At 34.7% G+C, this 27,803-nt stretch overlaps 1 protein-coding gene across 1 annotated transcript; it reads right to left on the bottom strand.

Moving 5' to 3' along the window:
- Positions 1-27,445, bottom strand: LOC135840988 (glucose dehydrogenase [FAD, quinone]-like). Its single transcript, XM_065357769.1, has 4 exons — positions 27,124-27,445; positions 17,981-18,696; positions 17,329-17,661; positions 1-5,998 (listed from the first exon to the last, which is right to left on the bottom strand). The coding sequence occupies exons 2-4, from the start codon at positions 18,621-18,623 to the stop codon at positions 5,058-5,060; spliced, it is 1,917 nt and encodes a 638-aa protein (XP_065213841.1). The 5' UTR covers positions 18,624-18,696; positions 27,124-27,445; the 3' UTR covers positions 1-5,057.
- Between the last annotated feature and the right edge of the window lie 358 nt (positions 27,446-27,803).

Below are 27,803 nucleotides of genomic sequence, written 5' to 3'. Positions count from 1 at the left end.
TATTTGTACACACAGCATTGTTGACGACACGACAAAACTTTCATATCATCATTATTCATCAAAATCGACATGAGTTACTCAAAAATAAAATCCTTAGCTAATGAATTTAGACTTATCTCCACACTCCATATTATCGTAGGGTAATTTTCGTGGGAGCTTCATCGGAATGGAATGCATTATGCAAATGAAATAAATCCGACACTATTTTAGATAGTGATCAATTTTTTACAAACATTTACTCGTAATAATTAAGGAAGATAACTAAAACCTCAATTTTTTAATAAGTATACGACTAGAAATAACGATAAAAAATAAATACATCTCTAATATTAATATCGTCAAAAACGTGATCGTAAAGGAACCTTGGTGGTTGTCTCTGATTTTTGTACTTTTATTAAAATACATAATACCTACATTAAAAACAATGAGAAAAACAGCTACAATTAATCGTTTCCATGTTAGATACTTAGTTATATGTACGTTCAAGTAGCAGCGATTCTTTTATGTAAAATTGCAAAATATTTCAACTCATTTTTACTTTACCACGTGATATTTAACCTGTGAGCGGTTACGACATAAAAACTGAGAGTGCATAATACACACATCTAGTACAGATATGCATAGCATAAGAATGTGTTACTGGTATTCACACAATAGAGCTGGTTTGAACGAATAATGCTCGCATATTTTTCTCATCGTGTGACAGTCTTAAATCATTATACGAATAATTCAACAATATTATAACTAAAAAAAATTACTTTTGATGAAGGTATTCACAGGTAAAATGAGTGAAATGCCTCTATTCTCAAATTTGAGAAACTATGGATGTATTGAAAAAAATTTCTAGCAAAGAGAGCGAAGTTGTTGAGGATAAAATACTAAATCCACAATGCTCCATTGCATTTTATGGTATGATCTAAGGGGCATATACAATTTGGGCACAAGATAAGCAAGCACACCAGGGGGTCAGTAATGACACATACAAACTGGGCACATAAGAAAAAAAGAACGAAAGGAACACATACAAATTGGGCACATTAGAATGAGCGAACGAAATCGAAAGGAACACATACAAATTGGGCACATTAGAAAAAATGAACGAAATCGAAAAGAAGCCATACTATTTCAACACACTAGAAAATAATCAAATAGGTAAAATAGATAGGACATGTATCCACACATAATTATGTTCTCAATAGATTTCATCCAAGATGTACAATTGTACATATGTAGGTACTCATCAACAAAGTAGGTACCTAGTACCTACTCTCCTAATTCATGTACTTACAATACTTACAAGGAAGGTGCCCCTGGTGACATTCACCGATTTCAACGATTTTTGCACCATTGAATAGAGGACATCGGACATAGTCTAACCCCAAATTTTCAGCTTCTGAAGTAGATATTTCAGTAATCCCAGGGGATTTTTCGATTTTCACATGGCAATTTTGAAAAATTGCCCAGAAATCGTTGGCCCTGGTCGCATACCAAATCCTCTCGTATTATTTGGGCATTTTAATACATATCATGAGACTAGCCCGTGGTGAAATTTTCAGCTGCTGAAGTTGATATTTTTTGACCAATTTTTATTTCAAAATAGGTATGCAATGTGAAAATCGAAAAATCGCCCTGCACGGCCAAAATATCAACTTCAGCAGCAACAAATTTCACTGTGGGTTAGTGTCATCATATGTATTAAAATTCCCAAATAATATGGAAGTTTTCGATATGCGACCTGCGCCGGCTATTTTTGATCAATTTTTCAAAATTGCTACTCGGATTTATACTTACGAGATGTGAAAAATCGAAAAGTCGTTCTCAAAAATCGTAATATCAACTTCAGCACCTGAAAATTAATTGTGGTTAGGCTAAATTTGATGTCCTCTATCTAATGGTGCAAGAATCTTTGAAATCGGTGAATGTCACCTGGGGCACCTCCCTTGTTAGGTAATAGGTACATAAAATTAAACTTACATCCATCCCTATTATCCGTATTAGAGTACTGTACCTAAACTAGGTACCTACTTGCGTATTTATGCGCAGGTTAGGTGTGACAAATTTTTTACATTCAAGTTTTTAAATAAAAGTTTTAAATGCGAGGTTCATTCTTTCCTGTGTGCCCAGTTTGTATGTGCTCTTTTCGTTCTTTTTTTTCTAGTGTGCCCAGTTTGTATGTGCCCAATTTGTATGTGTCATTAGAGGGCGATTTCTAGCAGTGTGCCCAGTTTGTATGCCAGGAGTGAGAATGTGCCCAAATTGTATATGCCCATCCGGGCCGAAGAGGCATCAACATGAAACGTAAGTGTCTCTACTCAAGTATTTTGAAAGATACAAAATTTTCAAAAAAATTGAAATTTGGTTATGGAGTAAGTAAAATTTTGTGCTGAACACTTTTCGCTTTATACATTTTTTTAAAACGTACATATTTCGCCAAAGAACAGATATTTTGGCGACTTTTTGAAAAAAAGTACATACTACATACGTAGACAATTTTTTTATTCAATTTGTTTATTTAAATGAAGTAGGTATGTACCTGCTCATCAAAAAACAAACCAAAAAAAAATCACAAAGCCCAAATGCATGAATTTGCATTGAGCTTTTGTCCTAACAAAACACTGAGATAATATATATTCGACTCCTTTCCCCCCTCCTTCGCAAAAACAAAATTTTTTTCTTTTCGAAAAACATGATAATAATAATCTATGATTTAATTCTTAATAGAAAACAAAGGAAATTTCAAAATAAGAATGACATTTTTTGGCAAACAAAAATACCATAATTTTTTAGTTAAAAAGGGACAATTTTAGGTGAACAAATTTGAAGGAATTTTTCATAGAAAACTAAGAAAGGTAACTCGACATGTTGAAATTAGAGCATAAGTACTACATAAATGCTTTGCAACTTCTTTAGATAAAATTTTGGGGAATTTTCAACATTGAAGAGTTAGTCGGAGGCTTCAGAACTGCTCAAAACGGTATGGGACTGTTTCTATTATATGTACTTGGAGAGGTTGAAAATTGAAAATCTTGACCTATTAGACCAATTTGGTAAAGTTTTGATTTTTTTTTTTTGAAAATATTTGTGCATGACTGCATGAAGTTTTTGTTTATAAATTGATCAATCAATAACCATTACAAAATGATTTCAATGCACAGCATGTGTGCAGGCACCTTTACTTTTCAACGAAATTTTCAGTTTTGCTAAAAACTAAAAGCACCTAAATGAACTCATTTTTAGAAAAAAATTACCTACAAATTTTTGCGTTAAAAAATACCTACGAGGGGTGATCAAAAAGTTCCCGGCCGACGTCCCGTACGGGCGAACGGAAGCACGTAACGGGCTGAAATTTCTACCACACGTGAATTCAACCTTTACGAAGGCGTGGTAAAAATTTCAGCTCGATCCGCCGAGCGGGGCGTTTTTCACGCGCGTTTTCCTACGACAACTTTTTTTTACCCGTTCCGTTTTATTAAAAAAATCATTAAAAATCGAAAAATCATTCATTTTTAAAAATAAACACACGTACGTGTAGCTCTAATGATCCCCTTCAAAATAATAACCCCCTCATTCACGCAGCGTCTCCAGCGTTTGAGCCATTGGTGGCCAACTTGTCTGTTTTGATGCACTGCCAGCTCCTTTTTCGACTCTCCGACCAATGTGATCGACGGTGTCGTACCTTTTTCCCTTTAGATGGCGTTTCAAGCGCGGAAATAGGAAGAAATCACATGGGCTACAGTCTGAGGAGTACGGTGCATGTGGAATTGCGATGATTTTTTTTTTTTATTAAGGTAAGACTGGACAACAAATGATGTATGGCAAGGCGCGTTGTCATTTTTTTTCACGTCCACTAAAACACGCGTGACGCTGGAACCGCGGGTCATATGGAACTGAAACTTGCTGGAGTAGTAGCGTACCGTTGTACATCCCCACCATAAAAATTTCAACCCTCCAAGTCAAACCGTTCACCTGCAACGATCCTTTTTGTTCCGAGTGACGAATTTGGTAAAAACAAAAACGGAACGGGTAAAAAAAAGTTGTCGTAGGAAAACGCGCGTGAAAAACGCCCCGCTCGGCGGATCGAGCTGAAATTTTTACCACGCCTTCGTAAAGGTTGAATTCACGTGTGGTAGAAATTTCAGCCCGTTACGTGCTTCCGTTCGCCCGTACGGGACGTCGGCCGGGAACTTTTTGATCGCCCCTCGTATTAATAATTTTTAGTGCATTGTTGAACAAAATGTGCCCTTTCCAGTGGGAAAAAATGCAGTTAAAAAAAGACCATTATTGTTAGGGAAAAGAATCAATGATTGATGAACAAAAAATGTCACCATTTAGAGGGGAAAAATATGTTTCTGAATTTTTTGGGGGTATAAGGGAAAAGAAAGTGTAGGTGGTAAGATACCTCACATCAACCCATCGTAGTTACCCAATTTTAGAACCATTTCACCTATTTTACCTGAAAATTCCTTTTTACTTAAAATTAAGGCAGTTTTTGATTTTTTTTTTTGAGCAAAGTCAATATGGCGATATTTACAATGGTTTTTCATCTTCTCTTTTCATCTTAAAATAATGGTAAGTATAATACAAAGAAATGGTAGGTACGAGTATTTTACAAAGGCGCAGCATTTTATGAGTTCACAGTACTTACTACTGCTCGTATTTTGGAACAATCAATACAAAAATTATAATTAAAAAGGAGTGCTGCAGAACTGCATTCGAGAAAAATTAATTTTGATATTTCAGACCTTAAAAAAGAAAATCGACGAACTCGTTAAAAAAAAAAGTATCACATTGATTTTTGACAAATTATAAAGCAATGTTGACATTTCAGCTAAAATCTCATCTACTAAAAATGATCTTCTTTCAGTAGAAACAATTTTGGAAAAAGAGACTACTACCTGAATCCGGTATTTTCTCATAATTTTTCCTCATAGCTCGAGGAATAAAATTTTCAAGATGGATCGTAATTCACGAATCATCACAGTTTACTGTTACTCGCACATCTGACAAATAAATAATTTCTATAGGAATAAATGCACTCGAGATTACTCTACTAAACGTTAGCTACGATTCAGATTTCGTTTTTTTCTCACTCTGCCAGGTACTTTGATTTCATTCCAATAATCCTTAATCATATCTGCGCCTTTTTCGGCGATCATGATCACAGGAGCGTTGATATTACCGCTGGTAATTTGGGGCATTATGGAAGCATCGATGACTCGTAACCCTTGTATCCCGTATACTCTCAAGTAAGGATCGACCACAGCCATGGGATCGAAGGAAGGACCCATTTTCGCAGTACCAGACATATGGTAAATGGTCATCGTGTATTGACGTACCACACAATCCCAGTACTCGTCGGTAAAAGCGGTGTATTTTTTACATCCTGGGACTGGTCTGGAGTGAAAACGAGCCCCGAATCTCTTCATGGCAGTGGTTTCACCGATGGCTAAAGAAGCTTTGACACCTTCCCTGAGAACACGAACGTCGTCCGGATGCGATAAGTAATTAGCGTACATGAGAGGATACTGCATCGGATTTTTACTTCTTAATTTAATGTATCCTCTGCTTTTGGGACGTAGCATCATAGGGTAAACGCCGAACACGTCTTTGTTATTTATATCGCCGAAAAGCTCGTCGTAAAATTCGTCTCGTAATCCGTGAGCTTTTTTAGCGGCTGTACCGCCGTCTGAGTTGGCACTGGATGATGTTAACATGAACTCGATATCGGGCCAGTCGTCTGTTACGTTTCCGTATTTAGTGGTGATGAACGCGACCGATTCTAAACCTATGCTGGATGTCATCGGACCTTCGCCCAGCAGCGAGTATCGCATAACAGACGGTATATTGACGACTCGACTGATCACCAAACTGATCGGGTAATCGATTAGGAACGCTAAACTACCGACTGCGATATGATCCATCAGGTTTTGACCTACTCCCGGCGAATCGCGCAAAACAGGAATTCCATGCTCGTGCAAGTGCTCAGCTGGCCCGATTCCTGTATTGCAAAAATACATAATTCGATTAATGATAATCGCTTCGAGTGTATGAGTATATAGTATGTAGGTATTATCGGTACGAGTTATGTTTAAAAATTGTTTTTCATCGGTTGATCGTGTTCGTTATTAATACATATAATAATAATGGAGGCGTTTTGAAAGTTAAATCACCATTTGTGTGTGTTTTGGAGAGGTATTAACTCGAGTATTTATTTTTTTTACTTTAAAAATGTTGTAAAATATTTGTCTTAATAACATGAACGATGTGTGCGAGGAAACGTGACATGTCACATTTAACGATTATCGATTATGAAAGTTCGATTACATCATTATTTATTCAGTGATCTTCACGTCGTCGAGAGATATGTATAGTGAGTGAATTGGATTGTCACAGCGTCGAACTTGACCTTTTTTTTTCACATACAATAGGATGTGTACTGAACGAGTGTTTTCGCGTCTGTTGAAAATACATTGTACACAATGACGTATTACTCGTAAGTACAAGAGCCAGGGGAAGAGAGATTAATACAGTAATATGTACGTAATACTGTGTGTACAGTACGATCAGAAAGTTTTGATCAGAGGAAATAATTATTTTCATTGGATTTTATAACGAGGAGATTACTTAGGATTAGTTTATGTTCCTTATGAAGTATCATTAAAAAATACCTCACGGTAAAAAAAGGGGGGAATTTTTAAAAAAAACACGTAAGGGAGACTCGTGACCTTTGAAAAAGCCGTATTTTAAAATATCTATACTTCCAAAATATCTTATACCTAATTCGAAAAAAAACAACAACAAAACATGTGAGTATTTCTAAACAGTTACTGCCAATCTACTTTGCAGAGGGTTCCAAAAAAATTGATGAGTGAAAAAAAAATTTTCAACTTCCGATCGCTTCCTCAGATATGTATCCAAAAGAAGCGTTCCTGATCACTGATCAGATTTGATGGGTCATCACTGGAAAGCGATCGAAAGTTGGGAGATATCAGTTTGATATTCAGGTATTGTTTTTTTAGAATACTTTTTTTTCAATTGATAGAAGTTGTTTGGAAGGAAATATTTTGAAATATTTTTTTCAAGGTGACAAGCCTCCCTTGCCAGTTCTTTTTTATATAAACCCCTCTTCTTTCTTTTACTGCCGTCAATTTATCAACCAACAGACATCAAAATAACTCAATCGAAAATGCCCAACAAGATGTAAGTGACCTCTTTTTTTCAGGATAGTAGATCTAGATATGGCCAATTGAGGAATTTTCAAAAGAATCGATAAAAATTCTTGATACAAAGTTGAAAGCACTGAAACTTGAATGGAAAACACAAAAATATCGTAGACATTTTTTTGTGGACTTTTAAGTACGAGGAAAGTATGTAACTTATTTCAAAAATAAGAATTGTTCGAAACTCGTGGGTCTTTATCTTGAAAGATGATTCAGTTTTCTATGTATTTTCCTACTGAATCTGTGAATGAACTTGCAGCCACCACAGCTGATCTAAGGGAAATGTGGGCGTATTCTGAGAAGAATATTAAGGTTAGATATTGGTTATTTCTCTCTTTCTTTTTTTTTTCATTTGCGGATAATAATTTGCTCAGGTTCAAATTCTGTTGCAATTAACAAATCTAAAAAAGTTCTCAACATAACGATATGTTTTTGGAAATATGCAATAAAAAATTGAAAAAAACTCAGGTTCCCAAATTGACTGGACAATATTTTTGAAAATAATCATCATTACTTTTCGATTTTTTTTTATTTTGTTTTTTTAATATTAGGGTAAATAACTATGCCCAATTGCGGCCATTTTGGGGTTCAATTGGAAAACTACAGCACCGATGCGAGTGAAAGTTCAACATTTTATTCAAAAGGTGGACACCTGATGGCCACTTTTAACCATCAAAAAATTTTTCAAACCCTATTGATGGCCACTCAATATCTGAAATATTCCAAGAATGGAGATATTGTCACAGCAGAAAAATTCTCGAACCGTGAACAAAGCTAATCAAAAAATCATGCAAAAATACACAACCAAAAAAAGTTTCAGGCTGAGCTAAAAGTGCATTTATAGATTTTTCGTGAATTTTGAAAATAAAATTTAGGCCAAAAATGATTTTTAAAAAAATCAAAAGTTTACCAAATTGACCCAGAAAACAAAAATTTAGAATGGATTTCATTATCGACCCCTCCCCCGGCCAATGAATCAATTGGAAATACCTTAGAACTGTTTTGAGTAGTTGTGGAGCTTCTGGTAGATTGAAAATTTTCGAAAAATTTTACCGAATGAAGTTGGAAAGCTAAAATTTAAATTACACTCTAATATCAACATGACGAGTTGACTAGAAGTGCTTACAAGCCGTTCTGGAAGCTTCAACGACTTTTCGAAAATTCTAGTTTGCAAAACAAAACGCCATAAAATCAGTCGAAATGAACTCTCAACATTTAAAAATGTCTTGAAAATACTTTAGTGATCCACTTGAGCGATATCACACCATTCTATCAAAATCAATTTCCGTCGGATCAGAACTGTATAATATTATTTTTCAAATTTTCAATTGTGAAATTGCTGAAGAAACAGATAATTTTAAACTGGCAGAAACCGAATGTGGAAAAGTGACGTGTAATCCATCACCATAGACGTTCACAAATACATGTTCGAGTTCATTGATTCAGTTTTTATGGCACTTATGAAAATCTGGTATTTCCAAAACGTCGCATGTTGGTTCCAGAACTGCTTGAAACTAGCGTTTGGTAAAATTTTGTGGGAATTTCAAGTTTGAAAAATCTCCCAGAGGTTCCAGAACTGCTCAAAACGTTCCAAAACTGTTTCCAATTAATTAGATGGTGGGCGAAAAAAGTTTGGTGAAATTTTGTTCTCAAATTTTCAAAAGGCCATTCTGCTCACAATTTTGAATGGCCGGTTCTAGGCCAAAAACAATTTTCAATAAAACTTCGTCCGCGAAGATTCATCTTAAAAAAAATAAAGTGCTCAGTAGATGCAACAGTTTCTATAGGTTGCCAAAAAAAAAAAACTCGAGGTAGCCACAAGTGGACATTTTATACGTCAAAACAGAAAAATTGATTTCTTAACGTTGGTTAAATTAATGATTTATAGGTAAGAACATTTCTTTCAATTTTTTCTTGATTTTTGTTGATTTTATTCTCATTAGTAAAAAAAATTATGTCATTCATTTTTCATTAGATAAAAATGTAATTTCTCAACTTTCTCAGATTTGTTGGCATAAACGCCGCATTGTCGTCCCTCTCTCTTTGTTGACAGAGGTGGTGGTGGGTTGGGGGGGGGGTAAAAACTGAATTCGTCATATCTCAAGAACTATGCTGGTAGATAAGAAAAATTTTTCATTCAAAAATTCAAGATCTGATAATTTTACATAAATTATGATGAGTCGTATCAGCACATTCGTGATTGGTTAATTTGTCGCGGAGTGGGAATATGAAAAAAAGATTTTGTTTATTTACAAGAATATAAAAAAAAGCTGTGGAAAACTTGGATTCATGGTCCACCCTCGTCCATCTCGGACAGCTTGCAGAACCTTTTGTTGCGAGTAATGTCACACATTTCATGTTTAGGAAAGCTCATTACAACAGCTCATTGAAATGCCAGATATGCTAATGCTTAATGACTCATTGTAGATGTACATGAAATCCTCAGAAAGATCTCCAATTTTTGTTTAAAAAGTTTGTTCATATCTACTATCCAGCATAGTTCTCGAGATATGGACGAATTTGTAATCCAAAGATAAATCTTGGAGGTTGGTAACACTGGCAAAAACCAACGCGAATAGTTACGTCTTCGTTTTTTTTTCAGATTTCAAATTCGTACCTCGTTCATGGCGGAAGATTCAGTTCCTAGTTATCAAACGACGACTACAATTTTGGCAAAAAAAATTTCACAATTAAAAGTTGTAAACAATACAGCAGAAAGAGCAATCAAACTTATCACAGATTATAATAGGTACTTACGAGTATTAACCAAAAAAACCAACAAAACCCCACTAGGTACAAATAAGAGCCACCCCAAGAGGACTGGGAACTGGGAAGTATAGAAGTGCGATGGCCTCAGACAACATTTTATCCCTACTAACAATTGCAGTGTTCCCTTATAAAAATATTGAATGGAAGTAGGGTATGTAAATGATGACAATTCCTCAAATGATACCTCCTCTTGACCATAAGATCACAGTAGAATTTGTAGAACAACAAACGATTGAATTTTATTGTTTTTCAACTTGATTTGAAATAATTATTTATTCGTGTTTTAAAGTTTTTATGGAATCGCTTTAATTGGTTTCCAAAATGATTGATTACAGTTGAATGTACTTTTTTTTCGCTTAAGCTTCCCCAGGAAAAAACACATTTGTGATTTTTGAGACAGGCTTTGAGTAGATCAAACATTTTGAGCTCCAGCATCAGAAGAAAGCAGTTAGATGTAGTTTTTTTTTTGGCCTAAGCTTCTCCAGGAAAGAGCATATTTGTGATTTTTGAGACAAACTTTGCCTAGAGCAAAAATTGTGAGCTCCAGCATCAGAAAAAATTATGGCTTCGATGCAACTTAGCTGAGAGCACCTTTTTTCAGTCAAAAGTCAATTCAAACAATCCAGTCGACTTTCTCATCACACTGTACGTTTCGAAGAAACAAAACTCTCGAGAATGAATCTGAATTCGAACAAACAAGAAGAATAAATTGTTTGACCAAACATGCTGAGCATTGAATTAGCATTGCCTACGAGTAAGAGTAATGCACCTACATCATCTCGAGTGAATTTTAAAACTATCGAACTCGATTAATTTCGTAATCTGTTCCGATTAATAATACCTAACCAGTAACATGGTCAGTAAAGTCGACCTTAAGTGGTTAAAAAGGGGGCGATGTGCGTACGTGCTATTGGTCATAACCGCAAATACTTCGACGGGCTGGTATTTACGAAAAAAGTCTAAGATTGACTAAGTATTTAGCAAAGCGGAATTTACATAATCGTGTGATAGCGACCAGAGAGACGCATACGCACAGAAAAACCACTTTCACTGGTAATACTGGAGTAGCGCTGAGCTGTAGCGACGCGATTTTTTAACACATACGAGTACCTACGTCTAGGCAGCGTCTATGTTGTCTACTGTATACCTAGAAGTACATACACAACAAACTACGGCGGCCACTATCGTGTTTTTAATCTACTACGTTTCCGTTTAATTTTATAGTCTGCGATGATGGTTATGAACAATATCGTTTGCATTGTTGGTAATTAGGTCAGTTATATGTTTTCGATTAGGTACTAGGTACCAAGTGGTTAACCAGTTTGACTTTGAGACAACTCAAGCATACGACGAGCAGGTAGGTAGTCATTCGTGGTGCACGAATCTTGTCAACCGAAAGATGATTTCCCATTGCTGAGCGAATGCAATTTCGACCTTTCTTTTGATCTGTGTCTGTCTATAGTAGTCTGTACCCTAAAGGTATGAGAATCTAGATCGGTATTGTGATGGGTTAATTTACCCAGTGTAATGAATGGGCATTTACGATTTAGCAAATTGAAGATCGTATTGAAAAGAATGTTTATTGCCGAGAGACTGATGAATATTACTGAAGCATGACGTATATTTATGTACAATGTTTCATTTTGGAAAGGCGATTATTTTATTGTTCTGTAATATTATCATGTACATGCAACACGACTCGAATAATGGGTATCGGAAGAACTATCGTAGTGCCAAAGGTGATGCTTCTGTTTGAGGAAGTAATCATTCGAGCACCTACTAAAATTACTCGTAATTCGTACATCGTCGGGAAAAAACCTCAATACCCATAGTAAGTTGATATTCTGTAAACTGATTTATTATTTACCTAGGAAATTTTTTTTCGAGATAGGAAAACTTGGCTTTGATTTATAAGGATTTTGGTTCCAGTTCGATTAGTTGGCTCATTCAAAGAACATGCCATTCAGACTTTTTAGAACTAAAATCTTTGAACTACCGAAATGATTTATTATTCGATTTTGGCGAATTTTCAATGCTCGCAATCTTGAATTTAAAAAAATCGTTCCACATGACCCCAGCTTACCCCTACACTGCAAACTTCAATGAGGCGATCAGCGAAATTTTCTCGGAAGGTAAGGTATCGGCCATGTCTCTTATGTTTACGCAAACTCAATTCTTCTTTTTTACGATGATCTAAATTAATACAACGATCAAGATGCAGGAAAATCAACAATTCAGAAAGTAGACGCAGGTCATTATTTTTCAAAAAATAATATGTAAAATGAAAAATTTTGGTTTCAGCCATTGGCATTTAAAATTAGGGGTGGTTAATTGAAAACTACGCGAACATTTCAAGTTCATGAATCTGAAGATGGAGAACAGAAAAAATGCTCAGCTCCCAATAAAAACTCAAAAAAGCAGCACGGTTTTTCTCCAGAAAAAAAAAAGAACACAAAACGTATCGAATGATACAAAATGATGATCCTCTGACCATCTGACGCAAGTAAATTTTTGACTCAGTTCAGTGAACTTTCGACTTTTCTCTTTTCACTAGGGAGTATGCACATTGCAGTTCCGCCATTTTCTTGCGAAAGCGAATTTTTTTTAAGTCAAAAACTATAACATTTATAAAAATTTTACAACAGTCCTTTTTTGTAGGAAATAAACAAATACATTCGTGATCAATTTGGCAAAAATCTTGAAATTTTATGGTGTATAAACTAAGAAATCTAAAACAATGAGAAAACAAAAAATTTTTCATGATTTTTTTCATTTTGTCAAAATTTTAGGTTCTGCTGAATAAAATTTCAAAATTTTTGCGAAATTGGTCATATTTTTACAATTTCTACAAAAAAGAACACTCGTAAAGTTTTTGTAAATGTCATAGTTTTCTGCTAATGAAAAATTCGCTTTCGCAAGAAAATGGCGGACCAGTATACCTTCTACCTTTTACTAGCCTGTGTAGCCGCACCTACAGTAAAAATCTTTGTCTTAAAAGTTCTAATTGACACAAAACTTCAGAAGAAAATTTGATCTTCTCACATTAAATTTCTTGGCACGAGTAGGTTCCTAATTCCAGTGGCAGAATATTTCAAGTGAAATTGCGTAACGTATGACTTCATTTTATAAATATTCCACTGCTTACACTTTAGAGCGCACTATTTCCAAAAGTAAATACCGCACAGGGTGGTTTGTAAATTCCAATTAGAAAGAGGAATACATAAATAAAAACAAGACAAAAGCAGGATTCGTATTACGACAGTAATTCTTTCCAAATTCTTCAAGTCATGAATTTTTCAGGTCAAAACTTTTTATTGTGAAAAAGAAAAGCGCCAGAAAAAATCGTCATCATTTCAATATCGACAACAAGCCATCAGCTACTCGCTGATTGCAAGGGAGTTATTGCTTTTTGCAGTTTCGCACACAGAATCAATGAAAAAAACACACACTCAAAAATCACCAAGATACATGCGAGTATTTCAACAGAAAGGTGCAAAAATGTTAAAAAATTCATGAAATTCATACGCGTACATTTCATTTTTTTCAATCGCTTGAAAAACAAAAGTACCCTAAATTAAATTTAAAATGTACTTTGTGCGACAAAATTCTAAAAAGTAGGATTTTTTGGCAATTTTAGCAAAAAAGGCAGTTTTTTCAACAGTGTTGGCAAAAAAGTAGAAATTTTTTTGAAAAAGCAAGATTTTTTGAAAGCGATTTCGGTAAAAAAAATTGAAAATTTTTGACAATGATTTCTTTGTAAACACATAATTTTTTTGAGCAACTTCTGACAAAATACAAACGAAAATTTTGGACAAATAGAGCAGAGAAGCAGCCTGCTATTTTAAGAAATCCTGACAGGAAAAAAAGGATTTCGAACACTTTTAGAGAAAAATCAGAATTTTTTAAAACAATGTTGGTAAAAAAGGGAGAATTTTGGGTAAAATTCAGGATTTTTCGACAATTTTGTCAAAAAAGAAAGATAACTGGACACACAAACCAAAGTAAAGATAACTGTAGCGAAAGCAAGATTAGAAGGACTGTTGATCCTTTCGAGGTTTTCATATTTTGAGTGAACCTAAATTGAAAATCATAAGGCATCACTCCAAAGGTATCAAAACAAAAAAAAAATTACATATATGTAAATAGAAATAATTTTCACGTCAAAACGTCAACTAAAAATGAAAATCATCAAATATATAGGTACTTTAAAAACATGATACTAATAAATTTCAAGGGAAAAGGATTGAGGAATTTCAAAAATAAGTACATATCATTTTTCAAAATAGAATTCGAAAGGTTCTACTAGCTCATTTGCTATTGCTGCAGCTATGTGATCATGCCTGGACTTGAGGACAGAAGATGCAATGGCGAATCTGATATGCGAATTCATCGCCCAAACTGGGATAAATGGAAAGGAGCTTCATCGGGTAAAGAAAACACAAAAAAAGGTCAATACGTATATTTTATAATTTACATCCAGAGGACTTGGAATGGGCAACGGCGTCTGATAAAAAGTGAATAAATGAAATGTGAATTTATGTCACCAAGAGTGAGATTTTCCAATAAATCGCAAAATCGCGTCGGAAATCCTAAAATAACAATTACATTTTTTAGAGGTGAAAAATTTACCGAACAGAGCAATTTATCTGATGATTTCCTAGACCAGTACTTTGCCATTGTTTGAATGAGATTTTCTCACGACACACAGTCCATAATAATTACAGAGTCAAAAATCAGACATGAAATCTAATGTAAATCACAACCATAAAGGAATATTCAAAGGGTGAAAATGGAAATTATACATTGCCTATTTTTCACAGCTACAAAGGTCAGTCAACAAATAAGTTTCCCTCGTTCAGAAAATTAGGAAGGGAAATACCTAGGAACTTGAAATTTTCAGGGAATCTTGATACAACCTTTGAGTACCACTCTGCAAAATTTCATTTGGATCCGTTCAGTTGTTCGTTTATAATGAGAGGTTGAAGATGTGGTAGGAGTCTTATAGCGGGTCCGAGTTTAAACTTTAATTGATTTCACAATGGGGGTTGTGCCAAATTTGCGAGGCATAGTGATGGACTCAACCCTGTTTTTGGTTACCATTGTGTTAAGGAACTTATTTTCATCATTCTTACACAAATTCTGACTATTCTTTTGACATGCAGCAACTTGAACAGCAAAATTTTGTTTGTGATGCAGCACATTCAAATTTAGAGGTACTGAAAATGACTTTCACAGTTCAATAATGTTTTTTAGGCAGTCAAATATGAAGCATCATGCTCACATATGATGTTTTTGATAGGTACTGATATTAAAATTATTGTGTATAATTTCATCAATTTTGGCTGTTGAGTTCGTTTTTGAAACACTAGTTGTGCAACCTACCCTATGATCACTTATCACGCTCATGAGCTCACCGCTGGATTTCGGCACCACTCACATATTGCTCAAATTAGGACAATTTTTTCTTCATGGAGGATCAGTAGGCATCTGTAAAAATCCATTGACGTATTTTTTTCGAAATTAAATTTTTTTTTACTCCTCGTTGAGTCACTTGAACCTCGGACACGCTATAAAACTCCTATCACATCTTCAAACTCTCATTATAAACGAACTACTGAACGGATCCGAATAAAATTTTGCAGAGTGGTGCTCAAAGGTTGTATCAAAATTCCCTGAAAATTTCAAGTTCCTAGGTATTTCCCTTCCTAATTTTCTGAACGAGGGAAACTTATTTGTTGACTGACCTTTGTAAATTACAAAATCTCATTCAAACAACAACAACGTTTTGAATTTTTTTTTTTTGGTTCGAGAAAAAAATTACAAAAAAATTGTTTTGGGATTTTGACGTGATTTTGCGATTTATTATGAAAAGAATATGGAAAGAAGCTCTCTTGGCGGCATAAATTCACATTCCATTTTTTCATTTTTTCACTTGACGCTCTTCACTCATTCCATACAGATTGCCTTTTTTTTTTTTTTTTTTTTGCGTTTTCATGTATGCATTTTTCCCCCAGAAAATTGATTACTATCGTGTTTTTAAAGCATCTATTATGTAGTTATTTTTATTTTCAAGCAGAAACTCATTTTTTTTCAAATTTCTTTTTTTCCGACGTGAAAAAATTTTTTAGATATGATTTTTTTCTGGTTTGTAACTTTGAACTTTGGAGTGATGCATTATGATGATTAACTCACCAGATCTTCAATATAAGTTCACTCAACCTATGAGAATCTCGGAATGGTTGAACAGACACCCTGAGTAACAATCTGATCAATAAAATTGGGCTTTCTAATTTTAGGGTGAAAAACTTGAAAACAGGTGAAATTTTTCATCATAAATCAATTCAAGTCCAACTTCGTTCCTTCGATTTAAATTAATGTGAATATAGCGCTCGTTTGGTGAGAAATTTCATTTTCAATTTTTTTTAGTTTGTAGTAGTGCCATCGAGTTTTTCGAAAATTTGATGTTCGAGGAGAATTGATGGTTCTGTGAAAAAGAATTTTAAAATCTACGTAGCTTCGAATTCGCTAAAAACGAATGCAATTGGTTTTGGTTGAATTAAAAACCGGAAGTACGGGCACTCTATGAACAATTTTTCAGCCAACACTTTTCCTGCATGATTATTGGGGAGGGAGGGGGGAATGCAGAAATGAGAAGCACATTCTCGCTACTTGAACGCTCGATTTTTTTCAACTTTACTTCTAAACATCTCACTGGATCTATGAGAGAACTCTCTTCTGCAGCCTCCATTTTCTCAATTTTTGCCCCAGGAGTATGTAAAATGCAACTATGTACATATGTAGGTCTCAAACTAAATCTTGCTTCGAACATCATATCGACCCATCAAGATAATATTCGAGATTATCAAAAAGAAATGCAAGATCTGATTAGTTATTTATGTGATGATGATTAAGTAATTCGTGGGTTTTTGGAGCAAGTGTGCAATTTAAATAAAGTAACGCCTAAATCATAGGTACGAGTATTACATAAGTCAAGTAGGTAGGTCTAGGTGCTGGCACGTAGCTGATATTAATTTGTACTCTTGTACGGTAGTTCATCTCGGTTCTTCGGTTTAGTTCAGTTCAAATTAATAATTCTGAAATACTATCTATTAAATTACTGCAGTGTTCGGTACATACGAGTACATTGTTCCATTTTTGGCATATCATACATAGTAGGTACCTACGTTAGGTTGAAGAGTACTCGTAATATACCGATGCGATTAGTCATCTTGAAGAGAGTCGTTTGTTAATGCAGTTAATACCGTAATCATAGCATATACTACGTCGGTAATTAAGGCTAATAATGCATTCTATATACTTGCTAAATAGTTCAACTAACCAGAAAGCATTAACAGTTGCGGCGAATTTATCGCACCAGCGGATAGGATGACTTCGCGTTTGGCTAATGCGACTTTTTTCACGCCGTCTCGAAGAAATTCCACTCCATAGGCTCGTTTGGTGGTTTGATCGATAAGAATTTTGGTTACGTGACTCCATAAAGAGACGTGGAGATTTTGGCGTAGTCGGACTGGCGCTAGGAAAGCTTTGGCTGTACTGCAACGATATCCTCGTCTCATGGTGAACTGAAATAACGCGAAGCCGGTTTGATTCTCACCGTTGATATCTGTAATATCGTAGCCCATCTCTTCGCCAGCTTGTAGAAATGCGATTCCTATAATGTCGTATAATCATATGAGTTGAGGTGATCGCACTGTGAGCACTGACCAGTGTGGTATCTACATACGATATAATTAATTATTTTATGCAGATTCTCGAGAGTGAGAGTTTGCTGAGGGCAGTGAACTTATGGCTTGTAAGATAGATTGGGAAAGCAGAAGTGCTTTTTCTTGGTAGGATGACAAAAATGCCAGATTTATTTTGATTCGCAGGTGGGTTTATTTTTTTGGAGGGGGGGGGGGGGGTTTAAGAGAGAAAATTTGAAGAAAACTAATTTTTGTGGATTGAAAATAAGCTAAATTCTCTCAACTTACCCAAAGGTGTATTCCACGGAGCATCTTGAACGGTAAGATACCCTCCTGTCGCATGATACCTGGTATTCTTGGCCAAATAAGGATTTCGTTGATCTTGAGACTTCATAAAATAAGGCAGCACTTCCTCATAGCTCCATCCTCGATTACCCAGGGCTGCCCAATAATCGAAATCCCTCCTATTGCCTCTCACATACAGCATGGTATTCAAAACCGAAGATCCCCCTATAACTTTACCTCTAGTCCAACAGCTTCTCTTATCTTTCATCGCCTGACACGCTGTATTCATCGGCTGCGACCTGTACTTCCAATCGTATTTGCTTTTATGCAAATACAACGAAAGCACAGGCACGTCTGTCAACTCGGATTCATGACCGCCGGCTTCCAGTAGTAAAACATTCCAGTCGGGATTTTCGGATAATCGATTAGCTATGACGGCGCCTGCTGATCCGCCACCGACTACGATGAAATCGTATTCCGGTCGAAGATGCTTTTGATTTATCGGCTGATTTTCCGGATCGTAGAGATCGTAATTGTAGTACGTCAGTGCGGCCAAGAACGCGGGTATGACTATAAACTTCCCACCGCTGGCGAATTTCGCTGCCGTTTTGATCGCTTTTAGGAGTATGTTCAGTACATGTGCCATGGCTGCTGCAACATCTACATCGGATTCTTCGCGTTAGGTAATTTCGCGTTCCATTGACGTAATTGTCGTTAATCTGGGAAAGAAAATGCACTCGTTTATAGGTGTGTATGAGTAGTCGTAGAAAGCGGATTACGAAATTCTTAGATTTATGGATTTTATGAAGGAGTATCAGAAAAATGCGTACTTTTGATGGAATACCTACATTTGTACACGAGGTTTACCTAATGAAAGCAGTACGAATGATGATGCGATGTACTTATGTAGCTGTCAAATGTAAGTACTTATGTGTGTCGTATTACGAAAATTACGTCAAGTTTTATTAGGTTAATAATTTGCTGCGTTCTATGATGTTTACATGCTGATAATTAGAATCATGTTTCCGGTGACAAGCTGTGATGTTTCACTTGTCTTTAGAGCAAGTCGTATGTTTTTTGAATTCGGGTAAATTAAATAAGTGTACAACAATAAGAATTTCTTCAACGTACGAGACTGTACGAGGAGTATCAAACTTGTTGATTTTCAAGAACGTCTCACCTGGTCAGACTGAAAACTGAGCAATGGTTTTCTTCGAAAAATTCAAAGGAAGGAGTTCATATTTGAGAAATGTCAAAACCATTCAATATTGAAGTTTTTGGCGCGAAAATCAAAACTTAACGTTCCGAAACAGCTTTTCAGTGCAAATTCTTCGACCATTCTGTCATAGGTAACTTGGAGATCAACACGAGGATTCTTTTCAAAATTGAGTAGATGTTCAAGCAAGAGCGAATTTAGCATTTTCGAGCCTCTGGGCAGAATAAAAATTGCTGCCCCCTCCCTCTTCCCACTAACAATTCTTTGGCCTACTTTTTTTTTTTTTTTTTTTCTTAGTTCAAAATGCATTTTAGGAGATACAGAATCATAAAGAGCGTTTTTATCATCGTTGTTTTCTCACTTCCCAATATTGATGGATGTGAAATCTCGAAGAAATGACACTGGAGAAAATTTTTGTGCATCTGAACACAATTTTTGGCAACTTTTTTTTTTTTGCAAATAATAGTTATCTAAAAAATTTGGGGTCTGATGAACCGATGCTAAATTTCATTTTTCCAACTTGAGTGAATTTGGAAAATTTCTGGCCAATGAATAATATCAAAATTTGATGTAATCGAAATTAGACGCGAAGAACGTTCAAACCATGGTGAGAAGAGACAAAAAACCGATGATTATGAATTTGGTTCAATTACTGGAATTTCTCAACATAATTTTTTTTATTTTCAAAAATCTTCAAAAATTCAAACATTGAGCTCGAATTAGCCGAAGTGAAGCAGGGTAAAACCTGTGGAAAATTCATGATTGAGAAAAAAAAACAAAATACTTTCTGGTTTCAACAGTTTTCAAATTCAAAAAGAAAATGAACTTTCGGTAAAAATTGAGAATCCATGAAAAAATGACCAGAAATAAAATTATTGCACAGCGTAAAATTTTTCACCGCAGTAGCGTCTATTTGAATTTTTTTAAAACTCAGTTGTTGAGTTTTTTTTTAATGATTCATGTAGTAACTCGAAGTTCAACTTTCTGTTTTCATTTTCAGTCGCAATCTGACCCAGAAGAGAGAATTTTACATGAATTTTGATTCATTTCATATTTCGGTTTTTTATAGCTTCAAGGGATTTCACAGTAGAGGATCAACTTTGTAGTTTGGGGGATTGAGAGAAGTTCTTTTCTTATTGTTAGAAAGGGGGTTACTCAAAAAAAATTCGGGATACTTCGCACAAGGGGAAGGAAATTTTTAAAAGAAGAGGAATCTGTCTTCTCACTCGAAGCAACAACTCTGCTATAAAAGAAAATAATAAGCCATCAGCTATTCGCTGATTGCAAAAAGGTTTTTGCTTTTTGTTAGGTGCTTTAGTTTTTTTTCCCGTAAATTTGATTACAGCCAAAAGCAAGAAATTCACAGATTAATGAATTTGCAAAAAATAAAAAAAAACTGAAAGTAAACTGAATAAAAATGAAGCTTCTGGCTTTGGATAGCTTTTAAGTTTTAGCTTTCAAACCACTTCCATTGCGTTAACGGAAAGAACTAAAAAAAGCGAATAGTTGATAATTAGCGTAATAATTAGCAAAACAATAAAGAACATCACACATCACACATTTCCATTCATTCATTTCATATTATAATATTAGACGAGATCTCGCGTATACGCGGCGATGACGTCACGTAGACTCTATGCACTTTCGTATCGAAATCACAGAATTGATCTCTCCAAAATACTGTTCACTGAATGGCTAAAAGTTTTAAAAAAATAATCAATTGCAACCTGATAGCCAATTTTGGAAAATAAGGTTCACACTATAGTAGACCATCCAAATCGATTGCGACCGTTTTTCAGCTGATCCTGAGCCTCCAGCAACAGTTGGTTACCCTCCAAAAAATCAGAATTACCTCAGAAGGGGCTATAATCAGAGTTAGCAGATGAAAATCCAGTTCTCGTCAGAAACCTTCAGACTTTTTGAGGTCTATTTTTCACTTTTTTACATTCAATTCTTGGAAGTTGAAAATCTAAAGGTTTGAAAAATTCCAAAATCGTTTATTTAGAGAGCATATCACTCGAAATTTTTTTTCAACTAATAAAGCACTTGATGGAATTTTTCCCCATATTTCCTCTAGTTGTTACCTTGGATGAAAATTTCAGATCCCTTGGTGAAAAATGAAAGGAAAGACTTGAAAAATTTGAAAATGAAAAAACACGACTTTGGGCAGGACATTTTCTTCAAACACTTCAGTCACTTCACTTTTTTCAAAGTGAAAGTCCCCGGGGGAAGGGGATTGAAATGTTACGAGTCGAGTTTATTCGAATAAACCAGAATTTTTTTGATGACAGGGCATTTTGCAAACACTTCCAAAAACTTTTTTACTTAGTTATAGGTACCTACTTGACTTTATAAAAGAGGCAAAGCATTTTGGTTTTTTCCAGTGTTCTCGAATATTTCTTTTTTTGGGAGAAGGGAGGGGAAGGAAAGGGAAGGTTAAAATACCTTCACCATTTCAGTTTTTCATTTTTTAAATTTAATTCCGTGAAAGAGGGAAAGAGTAGGTACTACGTATAGGAAAAAATCATGGTCTAGATCATGAAATCAACGTTTCCATCACATTTTTTCAACAGAACTACATTATTGAAAAAAAAAAAATTCAACTTTGTTCTTCGAAAAATATTCATAACAGACGGACAGGAAAATGTTTCTGCCATCAATGAAATAAATATGGACAGTTTTTTGAAACTTTGGTAATTTTACAGAAAATTCTGAAAAATTGTTAAATTTTGAATTCTGATCTTCAAGTTGACAAATTCGGATTTTTGCAATGAATTTTTTCAAGATTCTACAAAAGAAGCATAAGAATTTGAAAGATTCAAAGTTCTATTGGAAAAACGGACTTTTGGATGTAAATCACGATTTGCAAGATTTGCACGACTCTTGGACAAATTGAAAATTGAAAACTGTATAGTTTCAACATTTCAGTTCGGTTCCTACTTAGGTAAAATCAACTCGTACATATATCAATTTATTCATATCCCCACACAGGACCAACACTTCAGGGTCAAATTTCGGAAAGCATTCGATTTTCACATTCATGTATTTTGTTTATTTCGAGATTTCCTCCTATTATGAACAATTGAATCACCCCAAAAGCAATGAACCAGGTATTTCCTTAAATTTTAAATATTCGCCAAAAATCGAAAAAGTAACTAGGGTGGTTCAAAATTTGCACTAATTGTAAGATGACATTTTTCGAGAGAAACTTATTCACATATTTTTGAATGATTTTCTTTCAAGTTTACACATACTTATTAATCATGCATATTCCAGAGAAAGAGTATGCCATCTTCCGATTTTTCCTACAATTAGACTTTTTTGGTTTTTACATCCGGGTATCAAATTTTATACCAAATTAGATTTGTATCTCGCCATATAAATAACGAATGAAGTAATCACCATGACTTATCAATATTCGCCCAAATGGCGAGTTTCTTAATTCTATATAGTTCATGAAAAATTTATAACGCAAAAAACTATTGGATTTCCTCTGGTAAAAATTCACTTTCGGTATTGTATTCCTGCATAGCGGAAATCTTTAATTTGTATTTGTATTACTCGCTTCGATTCACTTAATTAAGAATATTCATTATCACGTTTTGAACATTTTTTTCTAATTCGTAAGTATTAAGAATTCATTACGTTAAAAAAAAAAAAGAAAAAAAAAACTTTCACTGTATTTTCATCGCAATTTCTCTGATTTACATACGTACGAGATATATTTCATCTTAGCAGATTAATCATTGCGTAATATATAACGATTAAAAAGGTTTAAATGAACGTTTGTGTTAATCATCTGATGTGGTACGATGAACAAGACGTGAAATTCAATAGGTTTAAATACACGACTCCGACTCCGCAAATCATTAGTGGAAATATGTATTATCGTCAGAATCTAATAGGTAGATTTCATTGATACTAGTGCAAAATATAGACGAATTTTTCATTAAGGTTTCGGATTGACGAATTTCTCGCCATATACTGCGCCTATCTGTGGTCAGCCGGTCATTCTCATTAGGTACCAAATTACTCATCGATTAGAATCATAGCTCACTCGAATGAGTTTCCCATTCAGGGAAAGTGTTCCGTATTAAAATGGGTATACCTACCTACCTACACATAGAAAAAACAATACACAAGACGACGATGACATCTTGAATAATAATTCAAGTGACGATATCATTGTCATGAATGCTTTGTGTATGGAGTGTTGATCACGTCAAATGACAGCTTGAACATCACGATCGCGTTTACCAAGAATTACAAAAGAAAGATTCTATAAAATTACTCAATACTTTTCTCTACGAGTACAAACGTTTTATACGAGTACGTAAAAATAAGTTTCGTTAACCTTACACATCGTCGAACGAATTAATCAGTATTATGTAACAGTCGACCTTTCCGATTTAATAACATGGGCTTATGTGGTACCGACAACAGAGTTCGCCAAATATCCAGCATGTGTTTTCGTATACCTTACAAAAATTATCTTTATAAAATCTACTACCTATAGAGCCGAATTACGTCAATATTTGAGATAAAAAGGTAATTAGGTTGTTTTAGTATATATGCGGTAAGACACGCTACACAGTTTTATAGGTTTGGGTTAAACAATGTTACGTGAAAAAAAAACATAAAATTCATTCAAACTATTTTGATGTGTTCAGAAAGTGAATAGGATTTAATAGTTTGTCTAAATAGCGTAATTTTTCACAAGTGAAATTACGATTTTGTCAGTGTAAAATATTGCAAATTCTGGAATTTTATTCAATTCCCAACTACCTATTTAGAGTGAGTACACATCTACGAGTAAAATTAACTGCTTCCTAATTTAATCCGAAATTTGGATTACTGATTCAGAAGAGAGGTGGGGAGCGAAAGACTCAATAATGGAAATACAGAGTCTCTGATGAAAAAGCGAGAATTTGACTATGTTAGCAAAAAGCAAGATTTTTTTACAATCTTATTTCTTGACAAAAAAAAGTGGAATTTCTTGGCAACCTTGAGCAAAAGAGTGAGATTTTAAACAACTTTTGGTACAGAAATGAGACTTTTTGGAATTTATTGCAAAAAAGTAACGAGTTAAAAAACTTTTGGCAATTTTGACGAATAGCAAAACTTTTCTATTTTTAGCAGAAAGTGAGAACGTCCGGCAAAAAGCGAAAGTAATTTTTGGAAAACAAGGTTTTTTCTGCAAAAAAAAGGCAATTTTCAGACATTTTTGGCAAAAACTAAGACTTCGGCACTCTCTAAATTTGAAGCAGTGAAAATTCACTGCTTAGCAGTTACGACATTTTGCCTTTTTAAAAGCAGTGGTTTTTTACTGCCAAACAGTAGAAAATCTACTGAATTGGTCAGTAAAAAAAAATTTTGACTGACCGATTCAGTATTTTTCTACTGTTTTGCAGTAAAAAACCACTGCTTTTAAAAAAGAAAAATGTCGTGACTGCTAAGCAGTGAATTTTCACTGCTTCAAATTTATAGAGCAAATCTAAGCAGAAAGTGAGACTTTGACCATCTCAGCAAAAAAATTGGAAAAAATGAGGGCACTTTTTGAAGCAATTTTTGCCAAACAAAACACTTTGGAATTTATTGCAAAAAGTTGACGATTTTCTGGATGACTTGAAATGTGACTTTTTGGAAATTCTGACGAAAGGCGAGATTTGGTATAACTCTTGGCAAAAAACGTGACTTGACGATTTCCGCCACAAACAGGGCTTTTCAGTCATTTTTGGGGAAAAAATGGAAGTTTTCGGCATTTATACTCGTAGGTAACCGAGTAAGAATTTTCAACAATTTCGATAGAAAAGCGAGAATTTCCACCAATTTTCTGGAGAGAAGCAAGACTTTGATAATTTCAGCAAAATGCAGGACTCTGACAATCGCAGGCAAAAAAGCGAAACTTTTTGCAAAAAAACGAAATTTTTCGTGATTTTTGGAATTCATTGCAGAAAAGTGACAATTTTCAACAGTTTTCGGCGAGAGACGAGACTTTATGTTGTTTTTGCCAGAAAAGGAGACTTCGACAATTTTAGAAAAGGGCAGAGGTTCGTAGTCACAACGCTGAAACGGCAGTGTAGTCATTTGGAAAAAGAAAAAAATGTCTACTTTGACAAATTATTCACTTGTTGATATAATCAATATTTCTTCTTTTTTCTTCTTCAAACATCAGGGTGCAGATACGAAAAAAAATTGAATTTTTCAACATTTTATGGGGGAAAAAGTTGAGCAACTTGGTAACTTGACCTGTTTACTGAGTAAAAAGAATTAGAAATATTTCCACGATTTTTATTCTTTGGCTGAAGTACGAAAGACTTGAAAATTTATAAGATTAAATTACAACATCGTTCGTCACTTGAGAAGTAATTTCCAAGGTCATGTAATTTTTTTAAATCCATACTCCAAGTTCTGTGATTAGACCTGGTGGTAGTTGGGGGAGGACAGGAAGGGCAGGGCAGGTTACCTCTTCAGCAATGAGAAAGTGTTTGAAAATTATTTTCAAGCGAGGAGTTGAGGACTTTCTTCTGTGAGAAGAATCATCCTCATTGAAAAAATTGACGTAAATTTGATTTATTTGAGAAATAATTGAAATATTCAGTTTGATAATTCATGTTTTCTACCCCTCCCTCGCCCATCTACGCTTGAATACGGAATCAATTAAATCTGTATGTAATCAACCGAATCAAGTTTGAATCAGGGTATCCTAATTGTCGAGAAAATTTCAAATTTGGGAATTTCCTTTCAGCTTGTTGAGTCGAAAAACATTCGAATACTTGTTCAAAATCATCTGAAATTGTGAATTTTTTTCTCTAGTGAGCCTAGCTTACCTACTCGTATATTCATTATTCAAGATACCATTTTCTTGACCCTTGAGAATCGGAAACTCTCCACCCTCATGTTCGTACAAAAATCGAAAATGAAGTAAGTTCAAATTCTCCATGTGCGAATTGAATTTCAAATTTGTTGATTTCCAACTCTGTTCTCTCCAGTTTAAAAAAAAATGTGCTTCAAACGGGAAGTTATGATGAAATGGAAATGAAGAATTGAAATACTGAACTACCGAAAAGCGAGTTTGTTAAAACAAATACTCACGAGTACACCCAAAAAACCGGTACCTATTATATCGTAACATCTTTCTGAATAAACACACAGTTTACAAAGTCATGATGTCATGAATAACGAGATAGGTACTCGTATATTTTTTGCACCATGCTGATAACTAAATTCTTCCTGTTAATGACACCGATCCGACGAATATTTCGGAAATTTATCGACAATTGGAAACAATTTAAAATTAACAGATTATACATAGCGAAACAACACGCTAGAAGGGAATATTTTCGAGAATTTACTAATTGCTCATGCTCATTGTACGCGTAATGGTAACCTTACCGGTATCGCGTAACAGGTAGAGAAAGTTGTTGATGTCTGACACGTGCTCGAATGAGTTGAAAAAAAAATTGCGCAAATGTAAGTTGTACTTTTGTATTATTGTTGCATAGTTATTGGGATCATTTGGATTTGGACTTTTTTGATGATTTTCGAGACATACAACGATGATTTTTCTTCGCTCAATAAGTGTGTAAAATTTTGATTTTTTTTGCGAATTATTCGAAAATTTGTGAAAATGGTTTCTGTTCTTTCGTTCATCTAAAAAAATAAAAATTTCTGTTCTGAGTTCGGTTCCTGGTTCCTCAAAAAATTTTCAGGCGTTCTTTCCCTTGCTCTTTTGTGTTAAAAAAATTTGATCGTTCTTTCGTTCTAGTTCTTGCTCTGTTCTTTCAACCCTGATTACGATCGCGAAAATCATGACCAAAGGTATCCTATAGGTAGGTATCCGTCATCTTCGAAAGAAATAATAACGTTTGCATAATACGCAGATACCTACGTGATTCAATATTGGCAGAAATTCGACAAAAATACTCACATATTCGATTGAGTTCAAACAATCAATCAATCCATTTCTCAATTAACGAATCCGAACTTCCGAAGTATCAAACAAATCACTTGAATTCACTTTAATCAGCACTTCGCGAACATTTCACCAATAATAATCTCGTGAACTCGCAAAAGTAATTGAACACCAGTCGTTTAAACTCAATTTAGACACTTTGAAAAACCATTCGTATTATTGTCATTTAGGAAGAGTAAAACACGCGAAATATCGTCTCCGCAATCCGCATAACCGACTAGGTATAATCTTGTTTTGGCGGCTTGTCCGAATGTTCGCGTACCTGACTGGATCGAGAGCACGTTGGACGGGGACTTCAGGTGCAGATCGAGAGCACGCCGTTTTCGCCACGATCATGACGTCATTACTTGTTTTTTTTTTCAAAGTTCGGCGTCTCCATTCAATTTTATGTATGCGTTTTATGATTTTTCCTCTTGAATGTTCAAGGCCATTTTTTGGGCCCGGACAGTTGACACTCGACCTATCTTAACATGGTTAGTTAACCCAAAATGACCATTTTTTGAGCTCCAGGGGTCCCCAAAGTTGCGAATAAAAAAATAAACCATTTCATAGGAATTTTGACGAAAAAACATTACAATGTTTTGTCAACTCGCCAAAAATTGACACTGATGAAAAACGTAAATTTTTTGACAATT

This window comes from Planococcus citri, chromosome 3 (genome assembly GCF_950023065.1).
Source record: "Planococcus citri chromosome 3, ihPlaCitr1.1, whole genome shotgun sequence".
In the NCBI taxonomy this organism is placed as follows: Eukaryota; Metazoa; Arthropoda; class Insecta; order Hemiptera; family Pseudococcidae; genus Planococcus; species Planococcus citri.
The sequence above is the reverse complement of the archived record's forward strand: the minus strand, read 5'-3'. Positions and strand labels throughout refer to the sequence as shown.